The following is a 14,258-nucleotide window of genomic DNA, read 5'->3' on the forward strand; positions in this document are numbered from 1 at the left end:
GTGGAGGTCCCTGGATGAAGACGTGGGCTTTATTCCTCTTCAGATGTTGACATTCCCCAGAGCCACCACAACAAAAACAGAATTAAGACGCAAAAGGAATTCAGAACCTTCCTTTGCTATCCCAAGCCTGGGAATCTTTTCAAATTTAAATGAATATCTGTCAAACTAATTAAGAGAAGATGCAATGCTCTCATTCTGTGCTCATTAGAGAACAACTTACTGGTCATAAATTCCTCAGGGAGTGGGATTGAATAAGTTTCTACACTCTCTATGCTCTTGCTTAAGATTCCAGGCTTTGTTTATTTCCAGTTGGGCCTGTTCAGCTAGTAGACCCAGACAGACCACAAAACATACCTTGAATCAAGTTTTAATTCCATAAAACAGAAATGGATAAGATTATTATTATGAGATGTTGCAGCTGATGATTTTTAGTCAACAAAACTGGGGGAAATGACAAGTATTCATTTATATCTGAATGACATTTTTTTTTCAAGATATTTATTAGCAGATTGCGAATTTCAAATGTTTCTGTCTCATACACACATAAATATAAATATCACACACACACACACACTCTTGACTGTTTTCCATCATTTTTGCAGATTTTGAAATTGATGCTTAGTAAACTGATTTGGTAAAATATATGCAAATTGTGTCAGGGTACAATTTAACATACCAAACCCACCTGCATAACCCTACAACATTTACTAGATTCCTGCCAGTTTACCCCGTACAATACTATGTATATAATTTAATGTATACACATGTAATTAGTAATCCAGATAACTCTGTGGGCAGAGATTTTGACCCTCATTTTACAGAAAAGAAAACAGATTTCGAGCAGTTATTTTGTACCATACATGTAAGCAGCAAAGTCAGTAGTAAGTATGGTATTTCAGAATATTTCCTTGTTTAAAATACATAGTATTGTGCCTTTAACAAATTTTGGACATCTAAAATGAAAAAGAATAATTCTGTATCTAAAATTTTACTATTAGAAAGAAATTTAACTATAGCTATTAGAATTTGTACCAGATGTCCTTAAAGATACGTTACAGAAAACAAGGATTTTTCCATCTATTTAAAAGCCTATGTCTTTTCCTCATTTTTCCCTTTGCTCTGGGATTTATGCCACTGAATATGTATTTTTCCTTTCTCCAGCAATTCCATTAGATTTTCCCCATTGGCGTCACTCAGTTGAGTTGCACAGTTCTCTCAACCATTTGGAAAATTCTATTTGACCATTTCTTTATTATTTCTTTCTTTTGTTATTTATATCATAAATAGGATTTTTATAATTTCTGCTTACTAAAGTTAGAAGGATGGGTTACACTTACTTTCTCTCTGATAGCAAATTGATAGTTTAAATGGACACAGAACTGTTAAAGGGACACAGAATTTGAGGCTACAGTGCCAGTCAAATTCAAATCTAATTTATGGTGTTCTTTACTTTTCCCACTTTTTTTAGGATTTCTATAATAAGAACTATTCTCTCCCACTAGTATGTAATCAAAAGGTGATTTAAAATCTTTCTCTGGGCTGAATGTCATTGACGCATTGTCGTTTCCTGGGTAAATCTCAGCTCTTGATCTCTCCACTCTTGTTTTTAATTAAAGGTCACACTGATGATGCCATTGAGGCTGCCATCTTGACTGCTGTGCCCACATGGTTGATGTCAGTGGGAAATAGGGCCAACCTATAAGTTGAGGGTATTCCACCTGTACCCTCATACTGAAGCGCTTATCACCATGGGGACATTTTTTAACAGCCCATGTTTGATTTGTAGGAGGTATTTAAATCCAAATCAGTTTAATGTTTACTAGTAAGACTTTGGTCAGCACTGAATCAAATGTGCATCTACTTTGCCCCTTGAGGAATTTAATGCAAAAGCCACATTAGATTGATTTAGACATGTGCTAGCGACAAAATGTACCTTAAACATCAACTAGTTCATTTTTGGTTTTAGAGATGAGGAAATCCTTAGCTTTACATATTCAGGTAATTAGTTATTTATTTGAAATTCAATCTGGAATAGATAGAATATATCTTATTTTGAATGCAATATCACATTTGTCTTATAAAACTTACTATTTTAGTGTTTCTACACCCTCATTCTTCTTCCTTTAGGTGGTTTGATTTCAGAAGTTTCAATACTATCTAACAGTTACTAGCATTGATCCTTAAAAAAAACAATGATTTCTAATATTTTCAAGGCATTCCTTAGATGGTTAGTTTTCATTTTAACAAGATAACTTTCAAGAGATTATTTTGATCGAGCACCTTTGTTTACTGGATAACACAGAGGTAACTTAGATATCCTGTTAAGTAGGAGGTACATAACTAAATGACATCGTTAAGCTCAAAAGTAATCATGTGTCTTCACGTAGGAGAACAAGCGATACATATTTTCAGGAAATAAACTGAAAAACCAAAGCTATAAAATCATCTCCACCTGGCATTTTGATCCTATCCAATTTTAGGGATAATAAATGTAACATGTCGGCAACTTGGCATAAATACAGCTAGGATATATTTGACACTGACATCCATTAGAGCACAATCACCCAACACCTCCCAGTATTACACAAGCTAAAAGAGTTGAAAGCATCCTCTTCCAAGGCAACCAGAAGCTCAAATTCTAATATATGGCCTCTGTTGCCTAAAGGCTAGAATGCATGTGGGAATCCAAGATGCTGATATTATTCCAGTATTTCATAGCTTATACTGCACAGAAAGGCAGAGGATTTGGTTATAAATCAATAAATCTCTGTCCTGCGAGTTCCAAAGTATGTATTTTTAAAAAATAACTGTCTCAAGGAACGTGAGGTGCTGAGAGAGCACTTACACCATGATCGATTTGGGCAAGCTGCAATGGCTCTATCGACCAGTCTCCTGCTTAGCACAAATACAGAATAATAAAACACAATGCAACAATGATAATGATGACAATAAAAATAACTAACGTGTGTCGAGCACTTATTTTGTGCTAATTACATGTATTAGCTTTTTGAAGCTTTACTATTACCCTCTAAGGAAAATACTATTATCCTCATTTTGAAGATAAGGAAACTGAGGCACTGAGAGAGAAGTGATCTGTCCAAAGTTCCATAGTCACAAAGAGTCAGTGACAGAGCCAGGATCTGAATTCAGGCAGTCTGGTTCGAGTCTTCCCTCCTAATTCTTATGTCATATATTTGCACAGTGAATTCCACAGAAGTACCTGAAGATATACTAACATTCAATGTAATGAAAAGTAATTTGTTTTCTTACAGGCTGAGCTAGGGAGAGTCAACTGAAAACCATTTCCTATAATTGATTACGTTTATTTATTGTGATTAAATTTACTTTGGCTACTATTTACCAATATACCTCTACTAGTAGGTTCCATACTTGAGTAATCTTTAAAAGATAAAGTAAAAGCTTTCTACAGAGAACAAAATCAAGAAAAGTGACATATGGCTGTGGCAGTCATTTATCATAAGGTTACATATTTTTACATCTTTCAATAAAGACACTTAAATGCACAGCAAAATGGGGTTAATTTTACACCTTGTAAGGTATAAGTACATGAAATATGGGGGAGAAGGGCTTTTTTTTAACTTTCTCTTTTTGAGATAGCATGATTACCTATAGGACTTTGTGAGTTTCTTTTAGCTTATTCTTAAAATCATTTGAGCATTTTTGTATCATGAGTAGCACTTATCACAGGAGTTGAGTTGGAAAATACCCAATTAATAGTTTGTGAAATAAAGGTTATCAAGGAAAACAAAGAATAAAAGGGAGGTTCTGTGATTGCTCCTGGATGGCTTCACACTTGGTAAATACTTGAAAAGCCAACTTTCCCTTTCTTTGAAGGAGACTGTTGAAATGTGAAGGCATTTCCTCACCCAACCTCTCCCTTTCGCTCCTCTCTTTATCACCACAAACAGCTGTGTGTCCACAGCCTGCTAAACCAACCCGTTGAAAAGTGAACACGTTAGTCAATCTGGTTATTGGTTTTCCCCACCCACAATCTTCCAAGCCAGTGGCCTGATGATTTTTTTGGACTGAACTGTCTGATACTTTGAGAGTTATGTAGAAAGAAGACAGCCAAGACTAAACCTATAAGAAGATATACCAGTTCTTTTCCCCATACAGACTGAGGAAAATAATTTCAATTCTCAGAAAGCAATGGGAAGGCTAATTTCTTGCTTAAAGAGACATCCAGTATTGAATAATAACCACCTGTTGCTCCCAACAGCCATTATTTAACTCCGGGTTTCCCAACCTTGGCACCACTTGAGCCACATAATTTTTGGTGGTGGGGCATTATAGGGGGTTTAGCAGCATCCCTGAAGTTTATCTACCAGATTCCAGTAGCACACACACACCCCTGCCCCAGCCCAAGTTGTGACAACCAAAAATATCTCCAGACGTTGTTAAATATCCCCTGAGGAGCATAATCACCTTGGTTGAGAACTACTGATTTAAAATTTAAATTAAAATTTTTAACTGTCATTGAATTTTCTTCTTTCTTTTTGATAGCAAATTATGAATGGCTAATTTTAAATATTTTTGAAATCTTATTTATTTTTTTCTCAAAGGCTTAACAGATTTCAGAGTAGTATGAAAAATAGATTTCCACTTTTCCTAGTCTCTGTTTGATTCTCATGTTGCATCATGGGGATTCAGTGGCAATCAAGAACAATAATACTTCACACTTAAACATTTATTTCTTATCCGGTGCATTTTAACAATATTAACTCCTGAATTCTCACCACGCCCCTTTTTATAGGTGAGATAGAAGCACATGTGTTGTTTGCTTTCAGATACAGTACAACATAAAAACATTTTTTAATTTGTGCAATCATATAATGGGGGCATTTACAAAAATATTACACCTTGGGGCAATGAAAACTGGCAGGCCCAGGAGGGACATTCCAGAGCAATGACCAAAGTTACAGTCTTATCAAGACCATTTCTTGATAAGAAAGTTAAGCATATTTTCTTTGGGTGTAAGTGGCCGCTGAAGCCTCACGCTGGTAGTTAACCATAAATATTCTATGTTGAATTATTAAATGTAATACCAAGTGTAACTTCAGGGGCCTATTGTATTCTAGGAAAGCATCATGGTGTGCTCCTCTATCCAGAACATAATCCGCCCAATATCCCAAGGCATCAGGAAGGAGCCGGGTGTACAGAACCTGCCCGCTAACTCACGTGGCTTGCAACTCTTTCTCCTGAGGCCAGTCCATAAAGAAGTCAACATGATATGCAGTCTCCGTCTAATAGATGCAAACCAGAGGAATAATGAATGTCTGCAAAAGCAAATTGTTTCTTTTCATAATGTCTGAAAATTAGCCTTAAAAAGAAGTACAGCAACGATTGCCACCTACCTCTACCGCCAGCACTGTGACCAGCATGCTACCTGCCAGGCCCTGTCAAGTACTCCACTTTCATTATCCCTTAACCTCCACAGCAGCTCTATGAGGTAGGTTGCATTCCCCTTATTTTACAGATGATATTCACAGAGATAAGTATCCTGCCCGAAGTGATAGAAGGTGATGAACTTGGAATTCAAACCCTGGACCATTCAACTCCAAAGCCTGAGCTACTATATCATTATGACAAATACAGGAAGACAGAAAGAATGCTGCTGGCGCATCCACCATCAGAAACAAAACAGACAAAAAAACTGCTTTTTCAAAAAGAATGGGAAAAGGGTTTGGGACACTCTTGGTTTCTATCATTTTACTCTTAAAAAAAAGAAGAAGGGTTATGGACTAGCTGTCTGCAGTTTGGCATTACTTTGTAGCCTATCTTGAAAAGACTGATTATCCACTACAGGAGCTTCTGCTGTACTTGAAAAGGGTAGTAACAATTTCCTTTAATGTCAATTGGTCATTCTCTGAGGGGGAGCAGCTCAAGATCGGGGTGTTTTTCCTGTCTCCAAAGCTACTATGGAAGCCTTCCTTTTAATCTTTAACCACAATGCTTATATAAGGAACTTTTTATTGTTATTCAACAGTGAACAGCTCACCACACACTATGTCAAAGTTCTTGGGTTTATCAGTCTTTGCTATAACCTTCCACTGAGGTGCTGATGTTAAAACCTGGGAGCCATCCTAATCGCCTCCCTCTCCCTCACCCAAGAGCCAGCCTGTCATCAAGTCTGCCTATTCTACCTTTTAGATATCAAATCCATCACTCCCTCAAGCCCTTGTAATTTCTCACCTGGATAAGTCTTCTCTCACTAATTTCTTTTCCTCGGGACTTGCCATCTTCAAAACCACCTTCCAAAATGCAGTCAGAATGGTCTTTCAAACACAGATTTGATTGTGTCACTGCTCTGCCTTTTCAATTCCCCATTAGCTCTCCATCACCTTCAGGGTCCTGTTCAAACTCATGAGCATCCTCGCATATGCTCTCCGGTCAAAGAATACCAAATGTCAAATGCATCCAGTCCGTGTGGCACCTTGTGCCAATCAGACAAAGGCATCTTCTTCTCCAGGTGGATGCAGCTGCTCCAGGAAATAAGGTCTAGGCTGGATTTCAGCCCTGCTCCCACCCCATCTCTGCCTGTCTTTTTGTAGGTCACAAGTATACAATGGGCCCTGAAGGTTCTCATCAAACATCGCTCAGTTTACTTTGTTCAGAATGCTTTTACCTACTAAATCTCTCTACCCAACTCCTATTCATCCTTCTATAAATCAAGACAATTATCCTCCAAGGAGCTTTCACCTATTTCATGCTACCAAAAAAACTTCATCAGCGCATGCCTGTTACAGATTTTCTTGTCTAGTTCCCCCACTCAATACTGCATTCTGTGAAAGCAAAGATCCTGTCTTTCAGATCTGCATGCTTATAAAGCCTAACACAGTGCCTGGGAGATTGCAGATCAAGAATTGCTGAATGTCAAACAAATGACACCCTTTGCTTTCTTAGTCTTGTCACCATGTAAGACCCCCAGCAATTTGAAGATTAGGCTACAGGAGGGGGGTAGGGGGTCTGCTTCCTCAAATTACATAATCCCTACTCAGATACCAAGAAGCCAGCTTGCAATTACTTCATTAACCTAGATTAAGAAGAACAAACGGCTTGGATTTCAACTGCTTGTCCCCTCCAGACAAGTTCACTAATACATCTGTCATTGACTATTTTGTCCTTCACTGGATTCTGTTCCCTTCTTTCATCTTCTCCTCCTCCCAGACTTGTTCTATTTAATAAGAGCCATCCAGCTAGATGGTGGGTGCATGGAAAACTGTGGTACTCTCTTTCACTAATGGTTGGACATTTTCATAATAAAAAAGTAAAAATAAATATTAAAAAAATTAAGAATTATCCATTCTTACTGAACTACAGGCCCACTTCTTATATTTCTGCCTTCCATGGGATTTTTCCCCAGTAGTTCTATTTGGCTCTCTCAATTGGCCTGTCCCTGATGGCCCCACTGATTTTATTTATGACTTCACTCAACTCTTTTAGTCACTCCCTCCTCAAATCCCTCACTAATTCCGACACAAATCCAGAATTCTCCTCTATGTAGGTAAGGCCAAAGGGAGTAGCACCGCCAGACTTTAACTCCCTGTCAATAGCACTTGTATATCTGAAATCTAGCCATTTTACTTATGGAAAATGTACTTTTCAACTAAGTGCAGAGCCATTTTAGGAACGAATGGGCTGATATCAGATATTTTTAATCAGAGATAGATGTTATTGTTTCCCCGCTCACAATTATTCTAGGTGAACATAGCCCCCACCAAGCCCCTGCTGAAGGGGTGAGGTTGGACCAGCACTTCCTTGGCTACTAAAAAGCTGTCCATTTTGTTGCCCATGGAACTTGGAACGGAAGCCCAGAGACTGAGTTAATCAGGTGATAAAAGTTCCAGAACTGTGAGGACACATGGAATAGAACTCAAAGCTGTTTCCGTGGAGAGCCAGGGCCACACATAAGCAGATGTAGGATGTTCGAAAACCAGAAGTTTTGAGAAATGCATCACACAGGATTTTGCTGTTGTTATTGCAAACGATACAAGTGACATTGAACCCACAAAAAAATTCAAGCACAAATGGGAATTTCTTGGGAAGTCCAAGGATGGAGAAAACCTCAGGGACTGAATAATATTGTCAGGTTCTTCGTCACCATATCAGCCACCATCTCTTTGCGCGCGCACACGTGTGTGTGTGTGTGTGTGTGTGTGTGTGTGTGTGTGTGTTGGTTTCTGTATCTCTCTCTGCCTCTCTCTCTCTCTCATATATATATATATATATATATATATATATATATATATATACACATATATATGTGTATATATATATAAATGTATATATAAAATTATATCTAAAGGGGGTGCCGAAAATGTATACACGTTTTAAGAAAGGAAAAGACTGTATTAATTGTAATACTCAATATATACTGATAACAAAAGACGAATACAAGTCACGTTTGACTTCTGCAATTACAAGAGGTGCTCAGAGTGGTTACCATCAGCGTCCAGACACTTCTGATTACGGTGAACTGCTGCTTAAGCATAGACAACATCTCTTAAAATGTATACACATTTTTTGGCACCCTTGGTATAATTTCTGTCTACAGCAAATAGGATTCTTCTTTAATGTGTGTGTGTGGGGTGGGGTGGGGGTGGGGAGGAGTAATTCAGGAAATAGCCACAGAGCAGAGAACTTAAGGTTTACTTCATCCCATATTAGCCACTCCAAAGGAAAGGAAGCTCTACCTTCTCTTAGTCTGTATATAAAATCTCAGGGGAGGACTCTGACTTGCCTGCCATGGACACACGCTCATCTAAGATGGGCTCTTAGAATCATTTACTTAGTGGTCACTCTCCCCTTCTTCCTGACAAAAATAATTCGGATTCCATTGCAGCACTAGATGACTACATGCTCAGGAAGGTGGATCCTTCCATGGCCCCAAGAGATCAATCATTCTTGCTCATCATCAGTCATGGTACCCTGATCCCCCTGCCAGTCCTTAGTCTCGGCATCGGTATAGGACACAACCCTAGCTAATGAGCTCTGACTCAAAGGAAAGTTTTCAGAAGGGGTTTTGAATAAGTGCTCTCATTCTTGAGCAAACACACAAAACTGGACTCCTTCCTGCCTTTGGGCAAAGTTATATGAGGACGTGATGCCTGGAGCTGCAGCAGCACCTGTCTTTTAATCATGAAAGGCAAATCTGGTGATGAAAATCATCATGCTAAGGATGGTAGAATGGAAATAGATAAACCTAGAGACTTGACGACATCACAATGTCATTCAATTAACCCTAGAACCATGTTTTCTGGGAAGCCAGTCTGCAGAGAGAGTAAAGAAACTGATGTTCAAAGTCAACTCAAATGAGGAACTATAGAGTCCAATGAGAAAGTGAATAGCTGCCTACTTGCTAAATAATAATAAAGGCTAATGGTTATTGACCTTTCACTATGTGTCAGTGTTCCAAGTACTTTACGTGTGTTACCTCATTTAATCTACACAACAACCCAACAAGGTAGATACTTCCATTACTCCCGACTTTTCAGATGGATAAACAAGGCGCAGAAACATTGAGTAATTTATCCAAGGTCACAAACTCAGCAATGCCAAGGTAGGAACTCACACTTAGGCTTCTGACTACTTCTGACTTAATCATTAGGTTAAACTTTTCAGTGTTCCTAGCTTCCTGCAGTCGGAGTCCACAAGCTTATCTCATATCTTTTCAAAGAACCTTCTTTTTATTTGAGCTGGTCTGTGTGGTTTTACGATCACTGCACCCAAATGTTTCCTCAGGCACAGGAATTGGCCAGATTCAGGCTTACTTTCTCCACGGTAAGTCTGTGAGCCTTAATGTCCACTTGTGAAATGCACTGAGTCCAAACCCCACATTAAAACCCCAATTTAGTGCAATTCATGGTTCCCTGGTTTGCTCCTTTCCTAATTGTCACATAGCAGCTGTTAGTTTGGGAGCTCTGGCGGGCACTATTTCCAGTGTGATGTGACTTACTAATTAAAATATCAATGAACACCTAACAAGGGATGAAATTGTTTACACAGGTTCAAATAATTGCCCCATTATACCCTCACCTCTAATTGTATCTATTTTTTGAGTGTTCAATATCGAAGTGTTTTTGTGCTAAGTGACATCCTGCAATCACATATGTCTCTGTGGCTCTGTGAGATCAGAAAGGCATTTCTCTGGCCTTACTACTGTTTATTCATGTCACACCCTTACTCCCTCACTTATTCAACAAATATTTGAGTATCTGCCATGCCCTAGGCACTACATTAGACACTGGTGTTCAACAGGTTACTTTCTCTGCCCTCATGGAGGGCAATAAAATGTAATGATCTGCCAGATCATTTTTTTTTTTTAAATCTAAATCAACAGGAGAGCTACAACAAATGTAAAAGATGCATGAGACTAGAAAAAGCATTTTGTGAGCATATCCAATGTAGGAGTTACAAGTGCAGAACTTGCTGGCCCACTACTTGGGTTTAAATCCCAGCTGTTATTGTGTGACCTTGGATTAGTTACTGAACAGATATCTCAATTGTTTAACCTGTTAAATGGGTGTTGGAATTGTAGCTTTGTCATAGGGTAGTTATAAAAGCATTTTTATAAATCACATAGAACATAATAAGTACACTACAAGTATTTGTTCAAAAGGAAAAGTGAGCTGTAGTCTGTTGCACTCACTGTTCATAACTAAGCAAGTCTGCAGCAGGCGGTAGCGATAGCACAACATGCTAACCTTGGAATCTGCAAACAGGAGTGCAGCTTTATCAGTGCTGCGGAGGACTGGGGTCCCAGGTACCAGGGCCAGGGTCTCTCCCCTGGGGTGGATGACTCCCCGGGCCACCCCCCGAGCAGAATAGAGCCTCCACAATCAGTCGTTTTTTGCTCTCAGAATCCCCAAACTAAGATGTCGGTTAAAGAGAATTTAAGGTGACTTTTCTTGCAGAATTTAATTTTCAATAAGCAGGTCTTAGAAGAAAGCAGAACCACACATTTGGAAGACATCTTAGAAGTTAAGCTGTCATCCAAATGTTTGATAACCTCTCTGACCATTGGTTACTCAGCCTCTAATTGTACATTTCCATTGATAAGGTTTCACATTTTTAGACAGCCTTTTCCTTTATTGAGCATCTCTAGTTATCACCAAGTACTTCCTTTTATTATTTCCAAACCACTCATCCAGGTTCTGGAATAAGGATAACCTCAATTTTAAAAGATGGTCTTCAAATTCATGGAGAAAAGGATTCCCTCTCTTCTAGTTTCTGAGCTAGTCATCACTTGACATGAGTTATGACCAAAACCCTTCAAGTTCAAAAGAGGAGCTCAATCTAGACACTCAGAGGAGTGTCCAGGAAGATCATTGTGAGAGAGGGTTCTTGAAGTGTCCCAGAAAGCCATTCTTACTTCTAGACTCAGGAGAGAAGTAAAGACATTGATTCCTTGTTTTCATTTTATCTGCAATAGGCTCCTTCCAACCTGGAACCCTGTGGCCTAGAGAAGGCTATCCATATCAAAATTCAAACATGAGTACACTGTGATACCATGTGAATTCAGTGGAATTCAACAGGACTTTTGTAGCTGAAATTTAAAACAAATGTATCAAAATACACCTGTCCCTAGAGAGTATGGACTCAGTACTTTCATAATAGAAACAATGGTTTCGCTTAAACAAGGCCAGTTTTTAAAAACTAAGTTTTTCCCTCTATATGTGTGAAGATATAGAACAGGGACCTTCTTAGGTGATAGAATTGAATACTTAAGAGGCCAAGGTTGGGAGTTCAATTCTCATAAGAACAATAGGCTTTGATCAGAACAAAGCTCTCTTCTGTGTGCTCACATCATTCTGTCTTTGAATCCTAGACAGTGGTAATAATAAACAAATGGACAATAGCTATCAATTATGGAAGATTTCTATGTGGTAGGCACTGTGCTAAAGGCTTTATACAAAGTATTTTATTTAAACCTTGAAACAAGCTCTATGAAGTAAGTTCTCATAGCCGTCATTCAGAGTAAAAGCCAAATGCCTTCCAGTGGCTCAGGGGCTCTGACCTTTGCCCCTCCTGCACTGACTCTTGGTTCTTCCTTACCACAAGTGCCCTACTTCCTTTGTCCCCAGGACCTTTGCATTTGCTGTTCCCTCTGCTTGGAGTGCTCTTCCCCAGCTTACCTGAAGGTTCAGTCTTTCACCTACTTTCAAATATCACCTTACTCAGGCCTGCTCCAACCACCCTGTAGAAAACTGCAATGTCCCCTCTGCTACAACAGACCATACTACCCTGCTTTATGTTTTTCCATAGCAGTTGTCATTTTATAACCTTCAACACAATTGACTTACTTGACCAGAATGTATGCAAGGAGTTTTTGTGTACTTTTGTTCATGCCCTAAATCCAGCACCTAGAAACACAGCTGGCACATGAGAGGCACTTCTTAAATATTTATTAAATATTTATTGGTTAAATTTTATACATGAGGCAATGGGTACAGAGAGGGTAAGTGGTCATGCTTTTTATAGAAAGAAAAACGTCATTAGGAACCCACATTCCAGAAACCAAACTCAGAGTACATATCTTTCTCCTGAGAGTTAGTGGCATCACCTTTGACCATGAGGGGAAATACATTAGCTCTGACTAAAATTTCACGAGTGGAAATACACACTACAAATCAAGAATAGAATGAAATATTCTACATGTGTACTAAATTCAAGAATGATATATATGTGTAGGCAAATCACTTGGAATATTTTGTGACTATCTTGGGAAATTTCATTTGATAAGGCTAGAGAAACTTTAAAAAATGCCAAATTAAAAAAATGAAGAGCATATAAAAGTTCTCATGAGAATATTTTCCCAGGGTTGGACACTGGTAAGAATGACAGCATATAATACTGGTTTATAGATTCCATTCAGATTCAAGGAGGGTTTCCCAGAGTTCCTTTCATCTGATTATATTTAACCTTCCTAACAATGCAGAAATCCAATTTGCAGATGAGGAACTATGCTCTAAGAGGTTGTGTACCCTCCTAAAATAGCCCAGTAAGGGGTAGAATTTGGAATAGATTATACTTCTTTTGTCTCTGGCTAGCGTGCCTGCCCCTGTACACACAGCTGCTAGTTAGGCTTCAGGTGTTGATTATTTTACAGGGTCTTCTGTCCTGAGGAATAAACACAGTTTTTGTTAATAGCTAACTTAATGCCTCATTAATAAAAAAATTAAAAACTACCAGTATCACTTCCCCTTGCTCTTTTTCTAAGGTCAACTCTTATACAGGTTCGAGAGAGATTCATATTGGAGCAATATACTTCATCACAGTAAAATTAACGTCTTTGTCTGACATTCATTTCACTAACTAAGCAGCCTGGCTTATAAAGTTCACATTATTACAGAGGGAAAAATGCAACTGCTGACAAAATTGCTAAGAGCAACAAATACCAGGAAAATCTTTTTTCTTAACCATATTTTTGCTAATTATTTCTCCACAGCTTTAGAAAGTTTTCACCGCCACCCTTCCCCCCCACCCCTGAAAAAGAATTCTACCCCTGGGGGAAAAAAAATGAAGACCTCAAAACCAAGTACAAATTGCTCATTTAAAGAACAGGAATGAAAGATGTGGGGGCTTTTCTTCCTTAAAAGCTCATCACTCTGTAGAAAGAATCTGAATCCTGTCCCAATTCTTCTTGAGCACTGAAGCAGTTTTTGGTTTTGTGTTAGTTAATTTTAATTAAAAAAAAAAAAAAAAAGGCACCATTCTTGAGAAGCTGTTGCTATGAGACTTCCTGGGCCTCAACAGATGGCCAGAGAACAGTTCTCAGCCTGAGCTCCGGGCTCTGAAGCCCTCCACTCAGGCATACCATTAACATTCCTGAAATACCTTCGGGGGCAACGCCGGCCTGCCTTCTGACTAGCTCACTGCAGCTCCGCCTCGTCTGGCCTCCCTTGTCAAGTGGCCTCGGCTGAAATTTGTTATAAATGAATGGTCAGGCCTGTCTAGGAAAAGGCCATAGCAGAGAGGTTGCTGTCCTTCGCAGTTTAGGCTTCAGACAAGCTTCACCGACACTCCTCTGGGGTTTTGAGTTGTTGGGGGGGAGGGGGATGAGGCTGCACACGCGTGTGGGCAGGCACACACACACATGCACACACACATGTGCACACACACACTAAAGAATGCACACCACATTCCACACCCCCTTCATTGCATTGTTTGTAAGCCTCTGAGCCCCTCCGAGTCACAGAGTGATCCAGCGAAGACAGTGGCATATTTTTGGACTATTT

At 39.0% G+C, this 14,258-nt stretch overlaps 1 protein-coding gene across 8 annotated transcripts in view; it reads right to left on the reverse strand.

Annotated features, from left to right (window-relative positions):
- The window catches only part of SHROOM3 (shroom family member 3), a 286,596-nt gene that overhangs the window by 144,175 nt on the left and 128,163 nt on the right, over positions 1 to 14,258 (reverse strand). For 2 of the 8 annotated variants that reach the window (XM_019720373.2, XM_074324432.1), the window contains exon 2: positions 5,200 to 5,264. The exons of 5 other annotated variants lie outside the window; for them this stretch is intronic. In XM_019720373.2, the coding sequence (XP_019575932.2) occupies positions 5,200 to 5,234 (35 nt within the window). In that variant the 5' untranslated portion in view covers positions 5,235 to 5,264. Of the gene's footprint in view, positions 1 to 5,199; positions 5,276 to 14,258 lie in introns of those variants that run through there. One more of the 8 variants, XM_074324431.1, reaches the window with a different exon arrangement.

The sequence above is a fragment of the Rhinolophus sinicus genome, linkage group LG02, assembly GCF_036562045.2.
Source record: "Rhinolophus sinicus isolate RSC01 linkage group LG02, ASM3656204v1, whole genome shotgun sequence".
Classification (NCBI taxonomy): Eukaryota; Metazoa; Chordata; class Mammalia; order Chiroptera; family Rhinolophidae; genus Rhinolophus; species Rhinolophus sinicus.